At 33.1% G+C, this 20,530-nt stretch overlaps 2 protein-coding genes across 8 annotated transcripts in view; one reads left to right on the top strand and one right to left on the bottom strand.

Moving 5' to 3' along the window:
* Positions 1-20,530, bottom strand: part of mnd (L-type amino acid transporter minidiscs) — a 74,641-nt gene that overhangs the window by 27,310 nt on the left and 26,801 nt on the right. For 2 of the 5 annotated variants that reach the window (XM_040717080.2, XM_040717082.2), the window contains exon 2: positions 7,662-7,941. In XM_040717080.2, coding sequence (XP_040573014.1) covers positions 7,662-7,941 — 280 coding nt within the window. Of the gene's footprint in view, positions 1-7,656; positions 7,942-9,477; positions 9,613-10,195; positions 10,324-20,530 lie in introns of those variants that run through there. The other 3 variants (XM_040717081.2, XM_071889938.1, XM_040717083.2) reach the window with 3 other exon arrangements.
* LOC121122075 (piggyBac transposable element-derived protein 3-like) lies at positions 1,095-3,584 on the top strand. 3 transcript variants are annotated; one of them, XM_071890040.1, is made up of 3 exons: positions 1,146-1,281; positions 1,490-1,918; positions 2,042-3,584. In XM_071890040.1, exon 3 carries the CDS (start codon positions 2,466-2,468, stop codon positions 3,456-3,458), a length of 993 nt encoding a protein of 330 aa, XP_071746141.1. In that variant the 5' UTR covers positions 1,146-1,281; positions 1,490-1,918; positions 2,042-2,465; the 3' UTR covers positions 3,459-3,584. The 3 variants fall into 2 exon arrangements, with proteins under 3 accessions (XP_040573018.2, XP_071746141.1, XP_040573019.1); XM_040717084.2 differs by having other exon boundaries at positions 1,095-1,281; positions 1,490-3,584.

The raw sequence follows: 20,530 nt of genomic DNA, 5'->3' as shown, positions 1-20,530 counted from the left end.
GGCAGAGATAGTGATCGGATTTCTTCTCCAAATACTTATTGGACCGGAGAAACACCGGTATCACATATAGGAGTTGTTCTCAGATCAAATAACACTATGTAGTGCATTTGTCTAACATTCTTGAGTCTCAGTAAGGCGAGCTCTCAATGCATTTTTTAATGTCCTATGGGCTCTCTTAATTAGTCAATTAGCCTGAGGATGATAAGGCGTGGTATATTTATAATTGATCTGGAGATTACTACAGATTATCTTCCACAATTCTGAGATAAACTGTCTTCCCAGATCAGACATAATAATAGATGAAACTCCAAACCTGAAGATCCAATTAATCTGGAAAGCTTCCATGATGACATGTGTCGTAGTGTTTCTCAGAGGTATTGTTTCTAAACATCTTATACGCCCATCAATTATTGTAATCAAATATCCGTAGGGGGTCCGCAGGAACGACTGTTACCTCGCCTACGTGGTCGATAAGGTTCCACTGGTCAACCAGATTAAGTTTCTCACCTCAGCAATAGTGCTGGGAATCATGGCATCAGCTGGGATTGGTTCCTGAAAGACCTTAAATGGGGCCAAGGAGTATCAGGACGTCTTCAAGGACAGGTAGTCTTGGCCTTGAGGATGTCCAACTACTCAGAGGTAAACTATGTGTTCCAGTAGGACTAAAGACGGCGCTCGCAACACACAAGAGTAGAATTTATTATTTTTAGTGTTCCTTTTGCTTACATTCAAGGATAAATGATACCCTTCGGCTCCATGATTCAGAACTATTGAATTGGTCAAGCTCATACGTTCGAGTTTAGTTAGAGTACTATAAACTTTCATGTTCGATGAGAGCCTTCTAAAAGTACCCACTCAGCCCTCCCCTCCCCCCTGTGCCACTGTCACAAAATAGATATCCCTAACGTTTGTCTCTGTTTTATCAGCCCATTAAATCATATTATTAAAATTTAAAATATATATAAACTTCGATTTCTTGAATTTTTTGTAAGTACTAAAGGAACAGAACGCTACAATCTGATTTTTAGGGTTCCCTGTAACGTTTGGCGTGAAGAATTATTTACGCTTCAAATAATGTATTATAACTCAAAACCATACACTAAATTGAACTAAACGACGACTATCAAACATTCTTCACGTTTGGAGCTATCTATTGCGCACTGAGAGATGTGACAAAGAACACACGTTGGCATTATATTCAGTTGCACTGTAGTGCTTGTCTGGGTAGGTCGTATTTGTCAATTCTCTCATTTTTGTACCCTCTCGCAGCCTCACTTCTAGGTAAGTTACTGTCTCCACATATTTCATGGTAATGAGTTATATAGTGAAACACATATATTTGGTATTGTATCTTCTAAAATAATATATGAAGTCGTATTTATTCATGATTTTTTAAGCGTCAATAATTCTTGACACTCGTCCATGTGATGAAATATTTGAAGCGTCAAGAATTGTTTACGTTCGTCCTATTTATGATATTTATTTATAGTTGCAGAAATGAATACTTCTACTTTTTATGGAAGAGAGTCGAATAGACGTGCTTTACAGAAAGAACTTGGCATATCTGATAGTTCTGATGATGATGTAGAAATTAGTGATGATGGTTATTATTGTTTATTGAAAAAATAATGTTTATTAGACATTTCATCCCGATTACATGCATTCATTTTATATCATTCGTGGAACTGTATTTGATAATGAAACTGTTTTATAAACTGTGATTATATTCCTGAAGAAGAAGATTTGAGAGAAATGATGGAACTAATAGAGGATGACGAACAAAATAATCAGGAAGATGTTGGTGCATTGACACCTGGAAACTCTAAAGATAAGCCAAATTCAGTTCCTAAAAAATCACAACCTAAATCCAAACAAAGAAATCGGCGTGAGACACCTCTGTGGAAATTTGTTAGTACAGGTGAGGATACAGCCAGAGTTATGCCAGAATGGTTGGGTGAACTTGAATTATCTGAAAATGTCAAAAGACCAATAGAGTATTTCGAAGATTTTTTTAGTTCTGATATTCTACTTCATATTGTAGATCAAACAAATTTGTATGCCTTGCAAGAAAACCCCAACAAACCCTTGAAACTCAATGTGAATGAGTTGGAACAATTCATTGGAACCCTTTTAGCTATGTATATAGTAAAATTATCAAACTCTCGACTTTACTGGAGCAATAATCTCCAATGTGAAATGGTTACAGAGGCATTCAGCAGAGATCGATGGGAACAAATAAAGTCAAATCTCCATTGCAATGACAATTCACAAGCTCCAAAATATGGTGATCCTAACTATGACAAACTTTACAAAATAAGGCCTCTGATCAATCATTTGCAAAGTAAATTTAGGAAAATTCCCATGCCACAGATGCTCTGTGTAGATGAACAATTTGTCCTTTCAAAGGAAAATCTTCTTTGAAACATTATATTCCAAGTAAACCACATAAGTGGGGGTATAAAATCATGGCACTTTGCGGTTCAGATGGTGTTTTATATGATTTCCATGTATGTGATAGTCCACTCAAACCGGTTGAGGGAGAACCTGACTTGGGTGCTAGCTCTAATATTGTATTACAGCTTGCACAGACCATACCTGTGGGTTTGAATCATTTGCTGTACCATGATAATTGGTTTACCTCGCTCCCTCTTGTAACAAATCTGGCAAAAAAACAGATTTACTGTTTGGGAACTGTCAGACAAGTTCGTTTACCAGAAGTTCCTTTTCATACTGACAAAGAACTAATGAAGAAAGGAAGAGGGACTCATGAAGAGGTCAGTACATTGGTTGATGGTGTTGAAGTAAGAGCTGTAAAGTGGCTAGACAACAAATGTGTCAATCTATTGTCAACCTTTTCTTCTGCTCTACCACTGGAAGAATGTAAAAGATTTGACAAAAAGAAGAAGGAAATCACAATGATACCATGTCCTGCAATAGTGAAAGTGTATAATAAATTCATGGGAGGGGTGGACTTGATGGATTCACTTATTGCTCTGTACAGGATCCACACTAGATCAAAGAAATTTTACCATAAATTAATATTTCACTTCATGGATGTATCTATAGTAAATGCATGGTTGCTCTACAGAAGAGATTCTAAAGCAATTGGACTTATTGAAAAAAATGTAATGATGCTGCAAGAGTTCAAAATGTTAGTAGCTAAAGCACTTTTACGTCAAGGCCCAGGTAAAACTGCAAATAAACGCGGTCGCCCTTCGACTAGCATTGATTCGATGCATGCGGAGAAAAAACGTAAAGGGCACGCTACCCAAGTTCTTCCTGGATCTGAAATTCGATCCGATGGTCATGATCACATGCCTGAAATTACTGAAGAAGGGGGACGATGCAAATATCCTACATGTAAAGGAGTCACTGTGATGATTTATTGTAGCAAATGTAAGGTGAACCTTTGCCTCACTAAAAATAGAAACTGCTATAAAGAATTCCACAAGAAATAGAAACACCATATTCAATCATTATTTCATTGCTCCAAGTATTTCATATAATTATAAACACTGATTTCACATAATTTTTTGGCTTTAAAATTTATAAGAATAAATGTTAGCCTTTTTGATTGTTCTGAATATGAAAGGATTTATTTTATATAATTATCTACACGGATTTGTTTATGTTTTACAATATTTTCATATGTTTCAATATTTTAACTCAAAGGACGAATGTCAATAAATCTTGACGTTTCAATAATTACATTTTCTCTCTCCATGGACGAATGTCAAGAATTCTTGACTTTTCAGTAAAATGCTCATTTAAAGGCAAAATTTGTTTTTGTTGTTTTATTCTTACTCCCAACCCTCAAATATGATTTAAAAAAAAAAAAATTTTTTGGGGTGCATACAAAAAATTTAGGCGTTATAGGGGTAAAAAGATTCCCTTCCATTCATTGACCGTGTATTGCATGGAACGCGGTTCAATTTTGCGTTCCGTTCACCAGCCTGCATATATGTAATTCATTTGCAAAAATTGTGGAGAAATAATATGACAATGAGAGTCTGGGAGAACTTCCTCGATAAATAGCATTTGGTTCGGATTACTTATTTGGCTAGCCACCAACTGATTTGGGGCCTTTTTTCTGTTTCTTTTTGGAGGAAAATATTGATTTATACAAAAAAGGTAACGACTAGCTCTACGTATTTTATCTCTATGGTATATGGTATGACCATATAGATAAAATACTGGCAGGCAGAGCAGATTTATGAAATAAATCTCTCTTTCTAGTGACATCATTAGGACGAGTCTTGGCTATTGATACTACATATATTTAAAAAGTAAAAGTTAACTAAATGATATCATTATCATAAAATTGGTTACTCGACATTTCTCAAGCGAGATTTTACTAAATATAAAGGCAAAAGTAAATTTTTTAAATTTAATAAATTATGAAACACTAAGGATCAAAATGATGAGCCATATTTTGGCTTCATCAGTACTGAATTCGTTTGTTCTTTGACAAGCGAAAATCCAAGCCTTCCCTCTTCCAAGGTCTTGTAGAAAACAGTGGTATGAAACGCCTTTTGGATTTTCACAAATAGTCACTGCACATACTCTTAGTTACCTAATTAAATTAAATATATTAAAAATCAAAAATATTATATCATATGATTTATTAACATGTATTACGTCTATGTTTTAACAATTTATCAAATTGAATAACCTACTTTTGGCATTACATTTAGTAAAATATCGCTTAAGAAATATCGAGTAACCACAAATTTTTACTTTTTAAATTTACGATGGATTAATAATCAATACTCGTCCCAATGACGCCACCAGAAATAAAGAGACAGATTTATTTAATAAATCAGCTATACTTGCCCACCCATTTTCTTGTTGCTTAGCCCTGTTCTAGTAACATTGAGTTAACCTTATCATTCGAAAACATAGTATTTTCTGTTATAAAATCCAACATTTTTTTTTTCAAATGAAAGACATAATTTTTATCTCATTAGTCGCATCCACCCGCAACTCATTAGTACACTTATCTTATTTTAAAAAGATATATATATATATATAGTTTCAGATTGAACATCCAGACTTTTGTGGCCTATAATTGTACTTTCAGAGCGGCAACTTTTATAAAATCCTCCAAATATCGGAACAATTATCAGATAAATCATGAAGATTGTGACCCCGAGCAAGAAAAGATTCAAGGGGCTTGTAATGGTATTAAGAAGGAGAGTGACGCATGTCCCAAGAAAGAGAATATATGATTTTTGCTGAATAATTTTAATCTTATAACCCATATATATTTTAGGTCTATCAGGAATCTGAATATTTGTATTAAATATCCAGAGGTTCTTCAATACTTTTTTGAATGATCCGTATAAAGGAAAATTTAATTTGGGTTATAGTCTTAAGAACTAGTGGGCATAGACTAAGTATACTGTATTAATCTCTTATTTTAGAACAAGCTTATAAAATATAAATCATTTGGGAAAACGTGAAAGTGAGAGGATTCAAGGGACCAAAGTTCGAAGCATTCTCACGAAACTTATTAAATTTTAGGATCAATAATTATTTACTCTTAAATTGAATTAGAGTCACTATTCAGAATAATCTCCCAAACCTATTATTAATTTTTTGAAAGGCTTAATAAAATTATATTTAAATTTAAAAATTGGAATAAAATATTAATATATTTAATAATAAAATAATATATTCACCAATACTTTTATTAACCCATTGATAGCTCTAAATTTATATAATTATGCTAATAAATTATTATTATTACAATAAACATAAAAAGATAAAGGTATTTGAAGTCCGCTCTATGTTTTTAACATACCTAAATATTACAACTCGAATGTTTTTCTCAACTATTTTTTTCTTTTTTGTGGGCGTTAACTAAATTTTTTTATCATCCCTCATACAGCTACAAAAAAAAATCGGAACATTACTGGAAAGAAAGTTCTCTCAATCTCTAAACATAGATTATAACTAGTGTTGGATTGGTCTAAAACAACTAAAAAGACTATAGGCCTGTCAATTTGGTAATATTTAATTTTGTCAGTCCTAGGATTGGTTCTTATCGGTCTTTTATTTTAACTACGGCTGCTGAAAGAACTTGTTACTAACTACGTCATTTCAGCTCTTAAAATTTTATCATAACCACTTTCAAAAAGACGAAATACCTGTAGTTTAAATTAGGAGTTGTGTAGCTAGGACTAAGTTCTAGCTATCATTATTTATTTTCTTCATTGCTAGATAGGAGTGAGGAAGATAGAAAAATAGCTAGTACCGTAGGACTTAAGGACCGACTTATAATCGGTCCTTAGGACTGATGAATGGTGAAAAAGACCGGACCAATTTAGAAAGAAGACAGAAAGATAGGAAAAATACCAAGGACTGATCCAACACTAATTATAACTATTGTAAATCAGGCATGGAGGTCATAGAACAGTGGTGAAGGACATTAAATTTTATAGCTAAAAAAATAATAATATGAAGAAAATGGCATTCTGAAATGGGGTAAATAATGGAGGTAAAAAGATTAAGGGCCATTGTCATACATAGAAGAAATTATATTATGCAAACATACATACAACTTCCTTTGAATTTATTTCTCGAAAGGCATAAATTACCAATATTTTACTTATATATTTATATTGGATTGGAAATTTTATAATTCCATGATATTTTTTTTTTTTTGTATGTAGAGAGTCAAAACCTGTTTTATTTGGACATAATTTAAATTTGCATAATATACAAGAATATACACACAGATACTCACTCATATACTCTGCGTTGATTATCATAATTATTGTAAGAGGCTAAAAAAATGAGTTCTTCCCTCTAAAAAAATGAACTTTGATCATTCTTCATACACATAATGTGAATATGATTGAATAGGAGTGTAAAAACATAGAACTTCATCATGTGCCGCCAATCACTAATTTTGTCCAAATTAGAGATTGATACTTAATCAACAATCTTTTGAGTTTGAACATAATTAAGCCTCCCAATAATTAATGAACATCCCACTCTCTATAGAATTATAATCAACATTATTTGCTGTTTAATTAGAAATTCATAGAACGTACAATTCCCTTTAAGAGTTAAAACGTACATTATTATGATGGTGTTATAATTTTGAGAAATATAAGCAAATAATATACAAGGCGTGAAAATCAAATAGGCACTTGCGTGCACCGGCGATTTTTTTATGATGGAGCTATCGGATGGCGTCTCTTTTCTGCTCGGCAGAAAAATTGTTAAATCAAAAAACTTTAATGAAATTTCGGGCATCAAATGCAGCTTCAGATATAAAGAAGATTGATTTTACAAAGGACGAATAGCGGTTGCGCCGTGACAATGATTTTTGTCCACAACAATATGGAGATTCGACTCAATAAATCGGGAGCTCTTATTAAATGTATCCTCACAATAGGGTATGAGATAACTAAAATATATATATACCCAAAGTGATGTGACAGTCTGTAGCTTAGAGGCGCAGCATACATTTTTCACAGGGCTATCTATCAGAGTAACACCTATATTTTATATTAAATAATGTAATCATAGAAGGAGTTGTATTATCTTGCCGCATGGTAGCGCCACTTATCTGCCACTTTGTTTACAACGCTCATACCTCATCGTAAAATGAAAATGAATCATTCATCCACCAAATAAAGTACGAACCTTACCCAACTCGGTGTAACATAACGCGCCAATCATGCAAATAAGCCCAGATATTAACCATACTACTAGAGCTAATCCCGTAGAGCCTGCATATAGGAGAACTCCTTTCGGAGATACAAATATGCCGGAGCCCACAATGATTCCGATGATGATGGAAGCACCGTCAAGGAGGCCCAATTCACGTTTAAGATGAGTTCCCTCTTGTTCTTCATTTTGAGGTTCTTCTTGAGCAAGAAAATGATTATCCTCTCCAGGAACTCTGACTGTTTCATTCCTTATCGTCATCTGTAATGATAAAAATATTTATGAAATCATTTAAAGTTATATTGTATAAATAATATTGATTTAAATTCTAATATATATATACGTATTCTACAGGCAAATTATATATTCAATCAAGTCCCAGTGAAAAAGAGTAAAAAACACTATTTTGAGAATTGATCATTACTTCTTGAAACCTGTTTTTAAATCATCATAAATATGATGCAAATTAAATGAAACCCTTGGCACCAGACTATCAATAAATCATTAAATCTTTAAGTCAAAAAGTGTGTGTGTCTGAGAGAGAAAGAAGGAGCCTCAGTTCTTCAAAGACATGCTCAAGTCAAATACTGGGATAAGAGCCAGAACATGAATTATAATACTGAAAAAAATAAAATTGAAGGGAATAGAAATACACAGAGCAGGGAAACACACATAACTATGTATTTGGAAAAAGAAATTCAGAGAGTGTAAACCCTTTTGAACTCATTAAAAGGCATATTTATTTGTTGGATAGTACTCGTATACGTATTTGCTATGCCAACAGTGCAAACACCTACATATAGTCTTAAAGGATTATTTAAAATTCTACATTTTATTGTGTGGGAGTTGATCAGCTTTCACGTCATTGAGTATTACGTGTCAGGGAAAGGACAGTTTTTGAGTGGATTTAGGATTTGGGGCGAAAATAAATACGACTAGCATTTTTATCGAATCGGAACCTGGGCCGTCAAAAGGGAACGAAAAAAAATGGTAGCTATCATTCTTTATTTTCTTTGTTTCAGCGTCATTACTAAAGAAGGGATCTGCGTCAAGAAAAAAACCAAGTATAGCAATTATGAAAGAAAAAACGGTTGATATGTGTTCATTATTAAATAAGTCCTGTCGGTGTTTATATCTCAGCTTTCACATCCTTTAGCATTAAGTATAAGAGTAGGGAGGGTTTTATAGGGAGCAGAATCTAGGCAAAGATAAAAACGACTAGCCCTTTCATCCAATCTCAATTATTTTTATTTTCCTTGTAGCTTGTTGCCGCGTCATTGCAAAAAAAGGGGTCCTTATAAAGAAAAAACTAGTTATAGCAATTAGAAAAGGAAAAACGTGTGCTCTTTCTTCTATTTTGTTCCTTGTGTCATAAATCGTGGGCGTGTTAACATTTCCCTCTAAAAGAATAATTCCAGCCTATCTTTTGGTGTTTGCTTTAAAAAGGCATATTAAATTTAATATTTAAAAAAAAATAGAAGTTTATCTACTTTATAGCAGTAATTAATTTTCTCTGCCCAAAATCATATAAAAGGCAGCTGTTAACTAGGGTATCAATGCAGTATACCATATGTCTCGCTCTCGCCTTTTCCTTGCCCTCTTACAAAAATCCCATCTCTAGGCATTGCCTTGCTACGTCATTTTCCATGTTGCCAATTGTCAATTGTTATTTAAACAATAGTTATTCATTATTAATTAAATTGAAGTGATAATCTGATCAATGACAGAGTATGAAATGACACAAATTCTAAAGTAAGGCCCTTGATTAATATATTAATTAATAAAAAAGTTTCACACCTGGGTATTTATAACAATATCAACTCTTGCTTTTTTAATCTAAAATGATTTCCCATAAACAAAAGAAATTAGGGCATTTCATTGTGTGACCATGAGATACAATGTGAGTACTCAGTGGGTTGATACAATTTGACTGAATTGAGGAGAACGTACCTCCAGTAAGTTAATATAAAAAATATATATTCTATATTATACCTTTTTTGAGTTCATAATACGTAGAGTCAGCTGCGGAAAATCATACAAGAGTCAACTTATAAAAAATAATTAAAACATCTCAAAGGAAAATACATTACATCTTTGGTTTATTTGAAAAAGGGAACCGTGAAATGCGGGGCCATTTTCATCCCTTTTTTTTAAATTTAAATAAAAATATTATCGAGCGGGCTTTTTAGGTATGAATATTTAATCAAATAACTTTTTTTTGAGGAAAATAATATTTTATTTTATTTTTAAAATGTATTTCTATCAAAAAGTTAGTTCTCTTTTAGCTCTTTTGGATCAATTCTCTTCATATATATTGGCATTCTTTTTTATAGAGCAGTTTCTATTTACTTATATAATATGAGCATTTTCGAAAAGATCAATATAATATGGTCTTCATTTAAAAATTTATAATGGGTTTCAATCTAAAAAAAAATAATAATATCTGGCGCAGGGCCTGGGGCAAGTGCCCCCCTCAAACCGGTCAGAGTTGAGTAAAAAAAAGACAAGGCCCTACCTTAATACACCCCTGACGAAGTAATGAATTTCTTAATGAATTGATTTCTTTCTACACACACACACAAAAGCAGGTAAATTATCGTAGTGTTACTTCTTGGGACTCTAAAATGTGAATGAAGACTTTGTAACAAGTGTGTGTTTCTTCTATTTGGACCTATTCAAGGTAGACGAAATAACAGATAGAACATATAGATTTGGACACTCAGTAATAAGTAAGTTCATGGAGAGGAGGTGCAGCTCTTGTTCGTTAATTTGATGCTTGATAGCAATCAAAACTTTTATCTTGTTTATGATATATGTAACAAAAACAATTTTTGAAATAATATCAGCTCTATGATAAATTAAAAAATACGATTTAAAATATTCATAACATCAAAAATTGCAACCTAGCCTTTTCATCCATTTTTTTTTTTTTTCTCAAAATACAAAAAAAAAAACATTATAGTCGAAATCAAATCCAGGAAAACTGTCTATAAATAGTGTTGTGTCGGTCCTACTTAAGGACTGAAGACTGCAGTCCCATCCAATTCAGTCTCGCTCCGCTACAGTTAAGTCCAGCATGTAAATCCTAAAACTTTATTTCGTCTTTCTTAATCAGTTCTTGTACTGAGAGTCTGAAGGACCCACGGTCTTAACGATCGGTACTAAGAATGGACCGGACCGAATAAATAAGGTCCGACACAACACTATCTATAACTAAAAAGAAGTATAAGTATTTTTTTAATTCAAATATGTGGCCCGTCAACACAAAATCAAGCGAGAATGATTTTTTGCAAAATGAATTTGGATTACAATTGTATTCTTCGACTAGTTATCCTCAGTTTTTGTGAAAAAATATTCTAATTTAGCCTTTGGAAGCTCCAAATAGAACTTATGGAGTAAAAATTCATTGTTACAATGAAAGAATGTGAAATTGGACAATTTTAATTGAAGGCCCATGTGATCGAGGGCAACTTAAGTCACATAAATCAAATAAAGGTTCTTAACTAGAGTTACCATGGTTGGATATCTCAACTTATCTCAGACATTTGAGTACAAAGCCAATAATTGATCGAAAAACCGGGTGGTCCATTAAAATCTGAACACTTTGAATTTTAAACTTCAACAAAATTAATAAAATAAATAGATGTCTGCCTGAGCTCCCTTAATCATTAATGTAGTTGCAATGATGGCTTCCAGGCCACGGCGGAAGGCCGGGTAACCACTGTGGACGTAGTCCTCTGTCATGGTGTCCCAATGCTGGCTGACAGTGGCTTTGAGGGCCTCAGTGTTTGGATGAAAAACACTGCAGGCATTCCAAACCAAAAGGTGTAGTCGGGGGATCGGCGTAGGGGTGTCAAAAGTGTCAAAAATAGTTCAAAAGAAATCTAAAGAATAATTCCAAGAGTCTTGCAACAGAGGAGATGAGTTCCTTCATTGTTACAGTCAAAAGTGGTCTCTCCAATCTCATAAGGCTTTCCAACCCACTTTTTTGAATGCTTTCCGGGCATTCTTGTGTGAAACCCAGAGAGATATTGCATGGGCCGTCATTGACTTGTGGATTGGTAGGGGATGTTTGCTTTAAGTTCTCCGATTCCAGTTTATCCTTTTTGACAAAGGTATTCTTCCTTTCCAACGTATAAACTTGCTGATTACTGGAAACGCCCAACTACTTGGAGTGCGCGAATGCAAATTCGTCGATCACGTTCCAGTATCATTTTCTCGAATTGTACTTGTCCTTGTTTTGTAACAAATTGTTTATGCTTTAATATATCAAAATATGGATTAATCTTCATCACTCAAGCTTAATTAATTATTGAATAATTAAGTGCTCAGATTTCAATGGACCAACCGATATGTGTATGAAATATTCGGCTGATTGGGTCTGACGTAAAAAAAAATGGAGCATCTCACCTTTCTTTGATTTTTGTAGAAAAATGTTTTGTGTTAACTTACTATATATATGGGTTAGACTTGCGGTATCGGAATGTATTTTCAAGTGGGAGCATAATATAATGGAAGAGTATCATCAGGGGCGTCCATATTTTTTTTTTTTTTTTCTTGAGAGGGGTATGGTTTTATTGGAAATTATGACGGATAATTTTTTTGGGTTTTTACAAATGGCAAATTTTACAAATAATCTTTAGAGAAGACAAACAACTTTTTTTTTTACAATTTTAGAGTAAAAACTTTAAAAAAGGACTAATTGGAACGAATATATTTTTTTAAATATAGGGAAATTGATTGTTTTCTCCGGAAAATTATGACATTCAAAATTTTTAGACAAGAGTAAATTTTTTTAGTGTGATAACCCTCAAAATTTTGCAACAATGGTAATGGCCCCTTGGCCCTGCAGTTCAGGTACCACTGACACTTACATAAAATGCTAGGTAATAACTAAGAATAAAAAAATACATAAGAAAGTTGAAACCAGTAAGGAGCTTAATTTTGTAGGTCCTTTATACAATAATTCAAAACAAATGTTTCTTTGTCCGGTCTTCAGTCATGTATATAAAAATGTTATTTTTATGAAAGAGTATTATTAATAATCAGTCTAAATTTAAAAACATTAATTAATTGAGTTATTTTCAAACGCCCACCACAAACTCACTGCTTCAAAGGATTTCGGACAAAAACCCGATTTTTATTTTTACTCAGCTTACAAGTAGTTTCAACTACTGAGAATTCAAGAGTAAATAATAAACGTTTCAACTGAATCTGCTTTTTAAAAGTATGCAATTATAAAGATGAACACTTATCAATGTAATGGATTTACAAAATATAAAATTCAATAGAAATCAATTGGAAGTTGACATATAACGACAAACGAACTTGACCCCTGCTGTAGTAGTTATTATTTTAAACTTAACTATCATAGGAATTTGAGTAATTTGATGGAATATTTGTGTAACTAGAAATCTATATATTTTCTAATCCTGGATTTATACAGGGTGTTATGATCAAATCAGTGCATTATACAAAAATATTTAAATTATCACTGAGGCCACATTTTTCGGCGGATTTACTTGAAAATTGGCTTGAATTGTACATATACATTTGTATCTGGCTCAAGTCTGGATCTGAGATTGAATGAAGTATCAGGCGGTGACGAGGTAGTTCATTGGCATGTTAATCATTGTCTCCTAGTTAGAGGCAATCAGAGAGTCATTGATGGGATGATATGTTAGATTTGTTTTAGATTCAGTCTAGCCCAGACAAAATAGTACATCGATTTAAAATCTGGACTGCTATGGGGGGGGGGTGCAAATTTCCTTCACAATGAAGTCATAGCTGTGCTCCCTCAGCCTGTTCAGTGACATGTCTGCAACATGACAAGGTGCTGAGTCTTGTGAGGACACGCAAGGGCAATCTCTAGTGATTTTCTGGATTCAAGGCAGCACAATTTGAAAATCCCCATATTGTAATGGAAAAAAATAATCACAGCGCCACGTTATTGTTCCTCTGTATATTCATTTTCTTTTTTCTGGAGGAGCTGTCGCCATGATACCCAAATATTCACTAAAGTTTGTTGATACAACAACGTTTCTGCTGGCAAAAAAGAGACGCATTATAACAAAATGATGCGCCCACGCAATTGATCTTAACGCCCTGTATATTATAGAATTGTATTTAAATATTGATGTTCAATAAAAATGTGTGACTAAGTTATTATGAATTTTTCCTTGTATAGTATTAAATGAATTAAACAAAAAAATGTAATAACTAGGTAGAGATGGGAAAATAATCAAAAACCTATTGTTCATACATTTAAAAAAAGAGTATAAGTTGGTAACTTCCAAGGTATTAGAACCTTCTAATGTGTCAATAGGTAGTGATGTAAATCGTGTGTTTTTTAAGTTGGCTGTGTTTTTGAAATTGATAATCTGCAGAATGAATGTTCATTTCCTCAGCTGCTGTGTTTATTAATTCACTCCTGAGTAGTGAACTTCATTTCCTACTACATTCAATTAAATTCCAAACCTGATTGAACATCCGTGTATGCACATAAAAGACGAAGAGTAAGCTTGAGGATTTGTTGAGGAGTTATTCTAAGTCATTGTTGGACTTCAAGTAGAATTGAGGATCAGCATTGTAAATATTCTTGCTGATGTCCTTGTTTATTTCCTTCTATCTCTCCTCCCTTGTCATATCTGATTGTAGCTCACCTAATCAAACGCCATGATAGATATGCTACTCTTCTCTAAAACATTCTTCAAATTGTCAGGGTTACCATGTGTTTTTTATTAATCTTATTTTTAACATGCCCAAACTACACACAATTTTTATCACAATTAATAATAAACAGGCATTAAAAAAAGTATGGAATATGAAGATGACGCTCTTATTGTAGTTGCTACCAAAAAAAAACTATTGATAAAAGCTGTCATGATTATTTTTTTTATTTTTGAAGAGAGAACAATAAGTATATAATGATCACTGTTGGAAGATAGACGGAGACTGAGGATTTGCAGTGGAGTCATCAGAGTAAGTCCTGGTTGGACTCAGAGTAGAGTTGAAGATCGACACCACCGTTATTCCTCCCTATATAATTGCCAGATACGGAGTGAGCCGGGGGGGTTTGTATTCTTAACTTCATCTCATAGCTGCTTGCAGCTAATTTAATGAATCGTCGTGTCAACTATCGTGCTGTCCTCCCAAACATTTTTACAATTATCAGTGGGAGCATATACATTTTTGGATTTTTCTGACATAACGGCTTTTCATTTAAAATTTGAATCCCTGGCAAGAAACCAAGTGGAGAAACGGAGACTACATGATCAGTGTTAGTCCAGATTTAGTTGACTACGATACCGGTTATTTGACTCAGAATAGAGTTGAAGATTGACATTGGAGTAATTTCAGTAAATGTCCTTGTCTATTTCATTTTCTCCTTCCTCTCTAGTCACAGCTGATTGAAGCTGATGGAATGAAACATCATGAGCATTATTCTTTCTCTCCTCCAAAAAATTCTTCAAATTGTGAAAGTTATCATGTAGATTTTCGGGTTTTTTTTTTAACACGCCCATTCTACACTCAATTTTCATAACTGCTAATTATAAATACTAGTATCCAGACTCATTCTAATTCCGTTAGATTCCCCTCCCCCTTTCTGTCATAGGTAATTTTTTTGACTGCTATTCCGAAATTTAAACATTCCAGACCGTGAACCGATATTTAATCTATTTCAAATAGAGAAGAGGGTTTTCAGCCTAAATCTATTGATAGATTTTCTTTCATACCCAGTTATACGAGTTGTATTCGTATGAAAAACTTTTAAGTTCATATGACGTCATTGTACCGATGCTCATAATTTGGAAACACACAATAATTCGGTCCATCTTTTTTATTTTTTCGTGGGAATGATCTAAACTGAATTTTGTATTTAGCCAATCCAAAACGAACTTCTTCTTGATAGGGTCGAATTATTTCGGTCTTTAAAAAATTATGACCGTCTCAGAACGGTTTAGAATTTCAATACCGAACGCAACACTATTAAATACATATACCGCTAAAAAAACAGGAGGGGTTTTAAAATCTGGAACAAGTTCAGAGCTTAATATCTTGGCAACCCTGAGATCTATGTTGAAGAAAATGTACTCATCAGATATGGCTTACAAAATTGTACAAGTTTATGTATATATATATAAACAAAATACTCGAAATGTCCTTCGAATACAAAAGCCGTGAGCCCATTATGGTGTGCCGCCGTGCGGATGCACACCCAAGAATGCAAATATCTTGATAGATAATTATGCTAGAGAGCTTCAATTGATGTTAACAGATCCGGTGTTATGCTAAAATGTTCAATTGTTGCATGGAACGACGTAGCTCAATTGACAATGTGCTAGGGAGAAATTATTATCTTCATCTAAATGTGCGTAGATTCGCACGAAGGTCAATCCTAGAGAAGAAAATATAGATTATATATACAGAGTTCAAAGAAGATTCCTAGGTCAGACGGAGTAAAGGTAATAAAAGTATATGTATTTAATAGTGTTGGGTTTCGGTCTTGAAGTTATAAACCGGTCTGAGGCTCTCATAATTTTTTAAAGACCGAAATAATGTTTACTTATACTTAATCAGTGAGACTCCATCTGACAAATTTAAAAAATATATAAAATAAAAAAATTGTGCACTTTGTCCCAATAGGTAATTCAAACAAGATTTATTCCAGAAAAATCAACATTTTTACGACTTGTATGTTTTAGGGATTGGAAATGTGGCCTCGAAACTGGCTGGATCTGAACCCCTGAACTGGAGGTGGTTTGTTTGAGTAATTGACTTGACTTTGGACCCCTTTATGTATGAGCAAAAGATTTGTGAATTCTGAATTAATTTTGGGAAATAAATTTTGATATACTTTATTCTTAAATTTTCCGGATTTAAAATCTCCACCCTGTATAATATATTAATGTATCTCCAAACATCGAAAACAATATATGAAAGAGATAAAATCATGTATTGAAGTAGCTTAGGAAAAGACCTCCTTAATGTTTTGAAGTCATCAAAACAGAAATAATTATGAGATATTTATCAATGTATGCATGTTTATTAATACAAATATCAAATATTCACATCGATATTGAAATTAATTCTTAGCATATACCGGAAATAACATTGAAATCCAGGCTTGTAATCTATCTAACTTAAATTATACATGTATGGTCATTTTTTAAGATTTATTCACAAAACAAAAACTGAGCGCCAGATACAATCATTGAGAATATATTTCACTCAATGTTGCCCCCGTGGGTCTCAATAACGGTCTTCAGTCGTGTCCTGAACCGCTATCAGGCCCTGGAAATCAGATACTGATCTAAATTCTTGCATTCCAGAATGATGGAGTCGATCGAGGACTTCTGAGTGGCGTGAGGGCCTCTGTTACTCAAGGTAGCTCCAGACGAAATAAGCCGTAGGTTTTAGGTCGGGGAAACTAGGAGGCCAAAAATCCGAGGACATCCAATCCAGGCAGTATCCTTATTCAATAGTGAAGACTCAAGTCCCGTTCAGTTCAGTCTCGGTACGGTTCAGTTCCGTCCTGCATATCAGTTCTAAAAACCTATAATGTTCGGTCCTTGATGACGTCCCTCAACATTATTTAGTCTCTGTTTAATCAGTTCTGTTACTGACAGTCCTAAGGACGGACAGACTGAAGGACTGATCCCAAATACCGATAGGACCGGTCTTAAGGCAGGACTCAACTGGACCGAATAAATAATGACCCATACAACACTAGTAATAGGCTTGAAATCTTATGATATTGACTCCATGGCGGTGTTTTGGCTTCTAATTGAAATGGTTATATGTGTATTTCCTCACACAAAAAAAAGCCCTTGCACAATTTTGTCATCATATAAACTGGAAAAATCCGCAAATACCAAGCACCAGATTTCGTCTTCATACCTTGTATGTCAAATATGACGTGCACAAGAACAAAATTCGTACATAAATATTGTAAACGTATTAATAATTGTTTTGTTTTTTTATATTTAAATGAAAGATAATTGTATAAAGCTTGAATGTTATGCATTGAATCAATAGAACTTTGTATTTATTCAAATAATAGTTCCACAAATATTTTTCCAATGATTTAATGAAACTTGTTTTTTTAATCGTATCAAGAGTAAATGTCCAGGTAAGGGTTTATCGAGTTCTCAATTTAGTAGTTGTATTCAACTGGAAATGTGTAGTTTCATGATAACACCACTTGCTACAACTGGGAAAAGATATAACTTTTTCTCTTAGTGCATTTTTGCATTGACTTAATTTATAGTTCAAGTTTTTAATGTTTAAAAGGTTCTTACCAATATATAATTAAAACTGCACAATCATGATCCTACGAATAGAGTATACCTACAAATAAACTTGTTAAATTATGTATGTATGAAGTTTCTTGAACCCCTTTTCGGACAATTTAATGATGCAAACTAGTGCTGGGTAGAGGTCTGCAAATCCTAGACCATTCTGAGATCTATATAATTTATCTTGAACGGAACTGATTCGGTTTAGATTGGTTCCACAAAAAGGCATATAGATCTTAATCGGTCTCATTTAAAATTGTTCCACACGGATTTTGTAAATTCATTTTTGATGACGTCATTGTGCTTCCAAATTGTGCGCATTGGTGAATTAATATCAAATGAATTATTAAGTGTTTTAAACATCCCATGGTTACTTTTATCATATCTTGCAACCTATAATCCAAAAAGAAACAGAAAAAATGGTCCTTTTTCAATTGATAGTTAACCAATTCTTCCTTTTAGCTATTGTGATGTTGAAATTATTAATTAACCGAAGTCAAAAAAAATATTACTGCTTTAAATATCTTTGGAATTCCACATTCAATTTTAGTAGTACTTGACAACCGCATCATGAATTTCTAGTTAGTTTTTCCGTACCAAATCTGGTTTTCAATAATTTTAGACTCAAATTTTTAGAGTATTTTCTTATGGGTTTGATACAGCTTATAAGGAAAAAATAAAATCATTAACCCTTATAAAAATATAATTATTTTGTGCATAATTTTATGGACATTTTAAATAATTGCTATTACTTTATATGCGAGGATCCCATCAATGCAATTTCAAGATAAAAAAACAGTATATTTTATGAATTTTGTTTGAAAAGCAATAACACCTTTATTTTTCAACTGTTTTTACTTCAAAAGAGGTCATTTGAAGCATATACAGGGTGAGGAATCAAAAATAAATAAAAAATAAACTCCCACTTTTACTTCTACATATATTATTTCGTGTCATTTTTATGGTAAACGTTTGGGCACAAGTTGGTAATTGAACAATTTTCTACACTTCTTATTCAATACATATGTACATATACAAAAAAAAAGTAAATTTTTGTGTTCGCGATGTAACATCGTGACGTGTACAACTGGATCAATTGAATAGAAGAAAAAATCTACCTTCAATTAGAAAACGATTAGATTTCGGTACACTATTTCATACTGAAGTTACAACCGAAATATTGGTCTAAATCCTTACAGAAAATATCTCTTTAGTGGTAATTAATTTGTTTTTATCTCAAACTGAGTCTCAACAATTATCCAACTCATCTATAATTTGATTTTGGAACATATATGTTTTTTTTAATAAAAAAATCAATTTGATCATTGCCGGTAATATTTACATTAAGATACTATGTTAATACAATATGACTATGCCCATAACTTTGGAAACTAAATTTCTGGTTAAAGTATCGTTTTAACCTGTATCAGCTTTGATTTTTCATTTTTTTGGAACTATTCTGGATATGATATACATACAATATTTGGGTACACTATATAAGTTTACCCACACGTTATCCTTACTCTTTCTATCTCAAAATTGAAGATAGGGACTGCGCACTCTTGAAATTCAATTATAGCAAACTTTTAACTAGAATAGTCACTGGTAGAGTTCAAACCCTCCGCCATAAGTCCGAGTGAGTGGTTATGATCGATTATGCATTTTTAACATTTTGTGCAACTTTGATCTTTCAAAATTTAATAGCCTTTTTCTGTGATCATATATAATCTTTGTACCAAGTTTGATCAAAATCGATTTGTAACTTTTGGTGTAATCCATCCTGGTGACTAACAAACAAACAGAGGCTAAAACATAGCCTCCATTCAACTTCGTTGGCGGTGATAAAAACAAAGGAACTCATTTCTACAATTGAGGCGAAGCGATGTGTGATACTTAATTATATAATATATTAATATAATCACTCTTTAAGTGAGTTAATGGATAATCAAGGAAAAAAAGTACCGAAATGGACAGAGAGAGAAGGATTTACACAGTTCAACTCCCGTACAAGATACTCTTGGTTGTAGTTATAATATAACGATTCAAGGCAGATACAAGAAAAAGTCGTAGTGCCTTACATAATGAGATATGATCTCCTCTTGCCTCATCTTTTAGTCTACAAATAGACTCCAAGTCTCCCCCTCAAAAAATAGTCCCATTTTCTTGTATGATCCTCGAAAGTCTTAATTGTTCGAATATATCAAAAAAGTAGGGATCCCTCTCCTCCAGTAATATATTTTTCGTTTAACAGAGTTATTTCCTTACTTTTAAAACAATAACTAAATTTCAACTATCAGCAGTCACTGTCGCCAATTTCGAGAAAGAAAAAGATAGTGTGACGTGCAGGAAAAGTTATAAAACGTACCCTTCAAAAAGTGATGGACTTATTTGCCCGACCTAGTATCTCACGATTCCTAAATATTGAATGAGACCTATAATGAGACTTTCCACTTTCTTTCATGATCTTCCAAAGTGCTAATTGTCCGAATATCTCAAAAAGTCGAGATCCCTCTCCATATATTCTATTAATATATTCTTCGCTTCATGAAATT

The sequence above is a fragment of the Lepeophtheirus salmonis genome, chromosome 7 (genome assembly GCF_016086655.4).
Source record: "Lepeophtheirus salmonis chromosome 7, UVic_Lsal_1.4, whole genome shotgun sequence".
NCBI classification, from domain to species: domain Eukaryota; kingdom Metazoa; phylum Arthropoda; class Copepoda; order Siphonostomatoida; family Caligidae; genus Lepeophtheirus; species Lepeophtheirus salmonis.
Note: the sequence above shows the minus strand (reverse complement) of the source record. Positions and strands in the feature narration are given on the sequence as shown.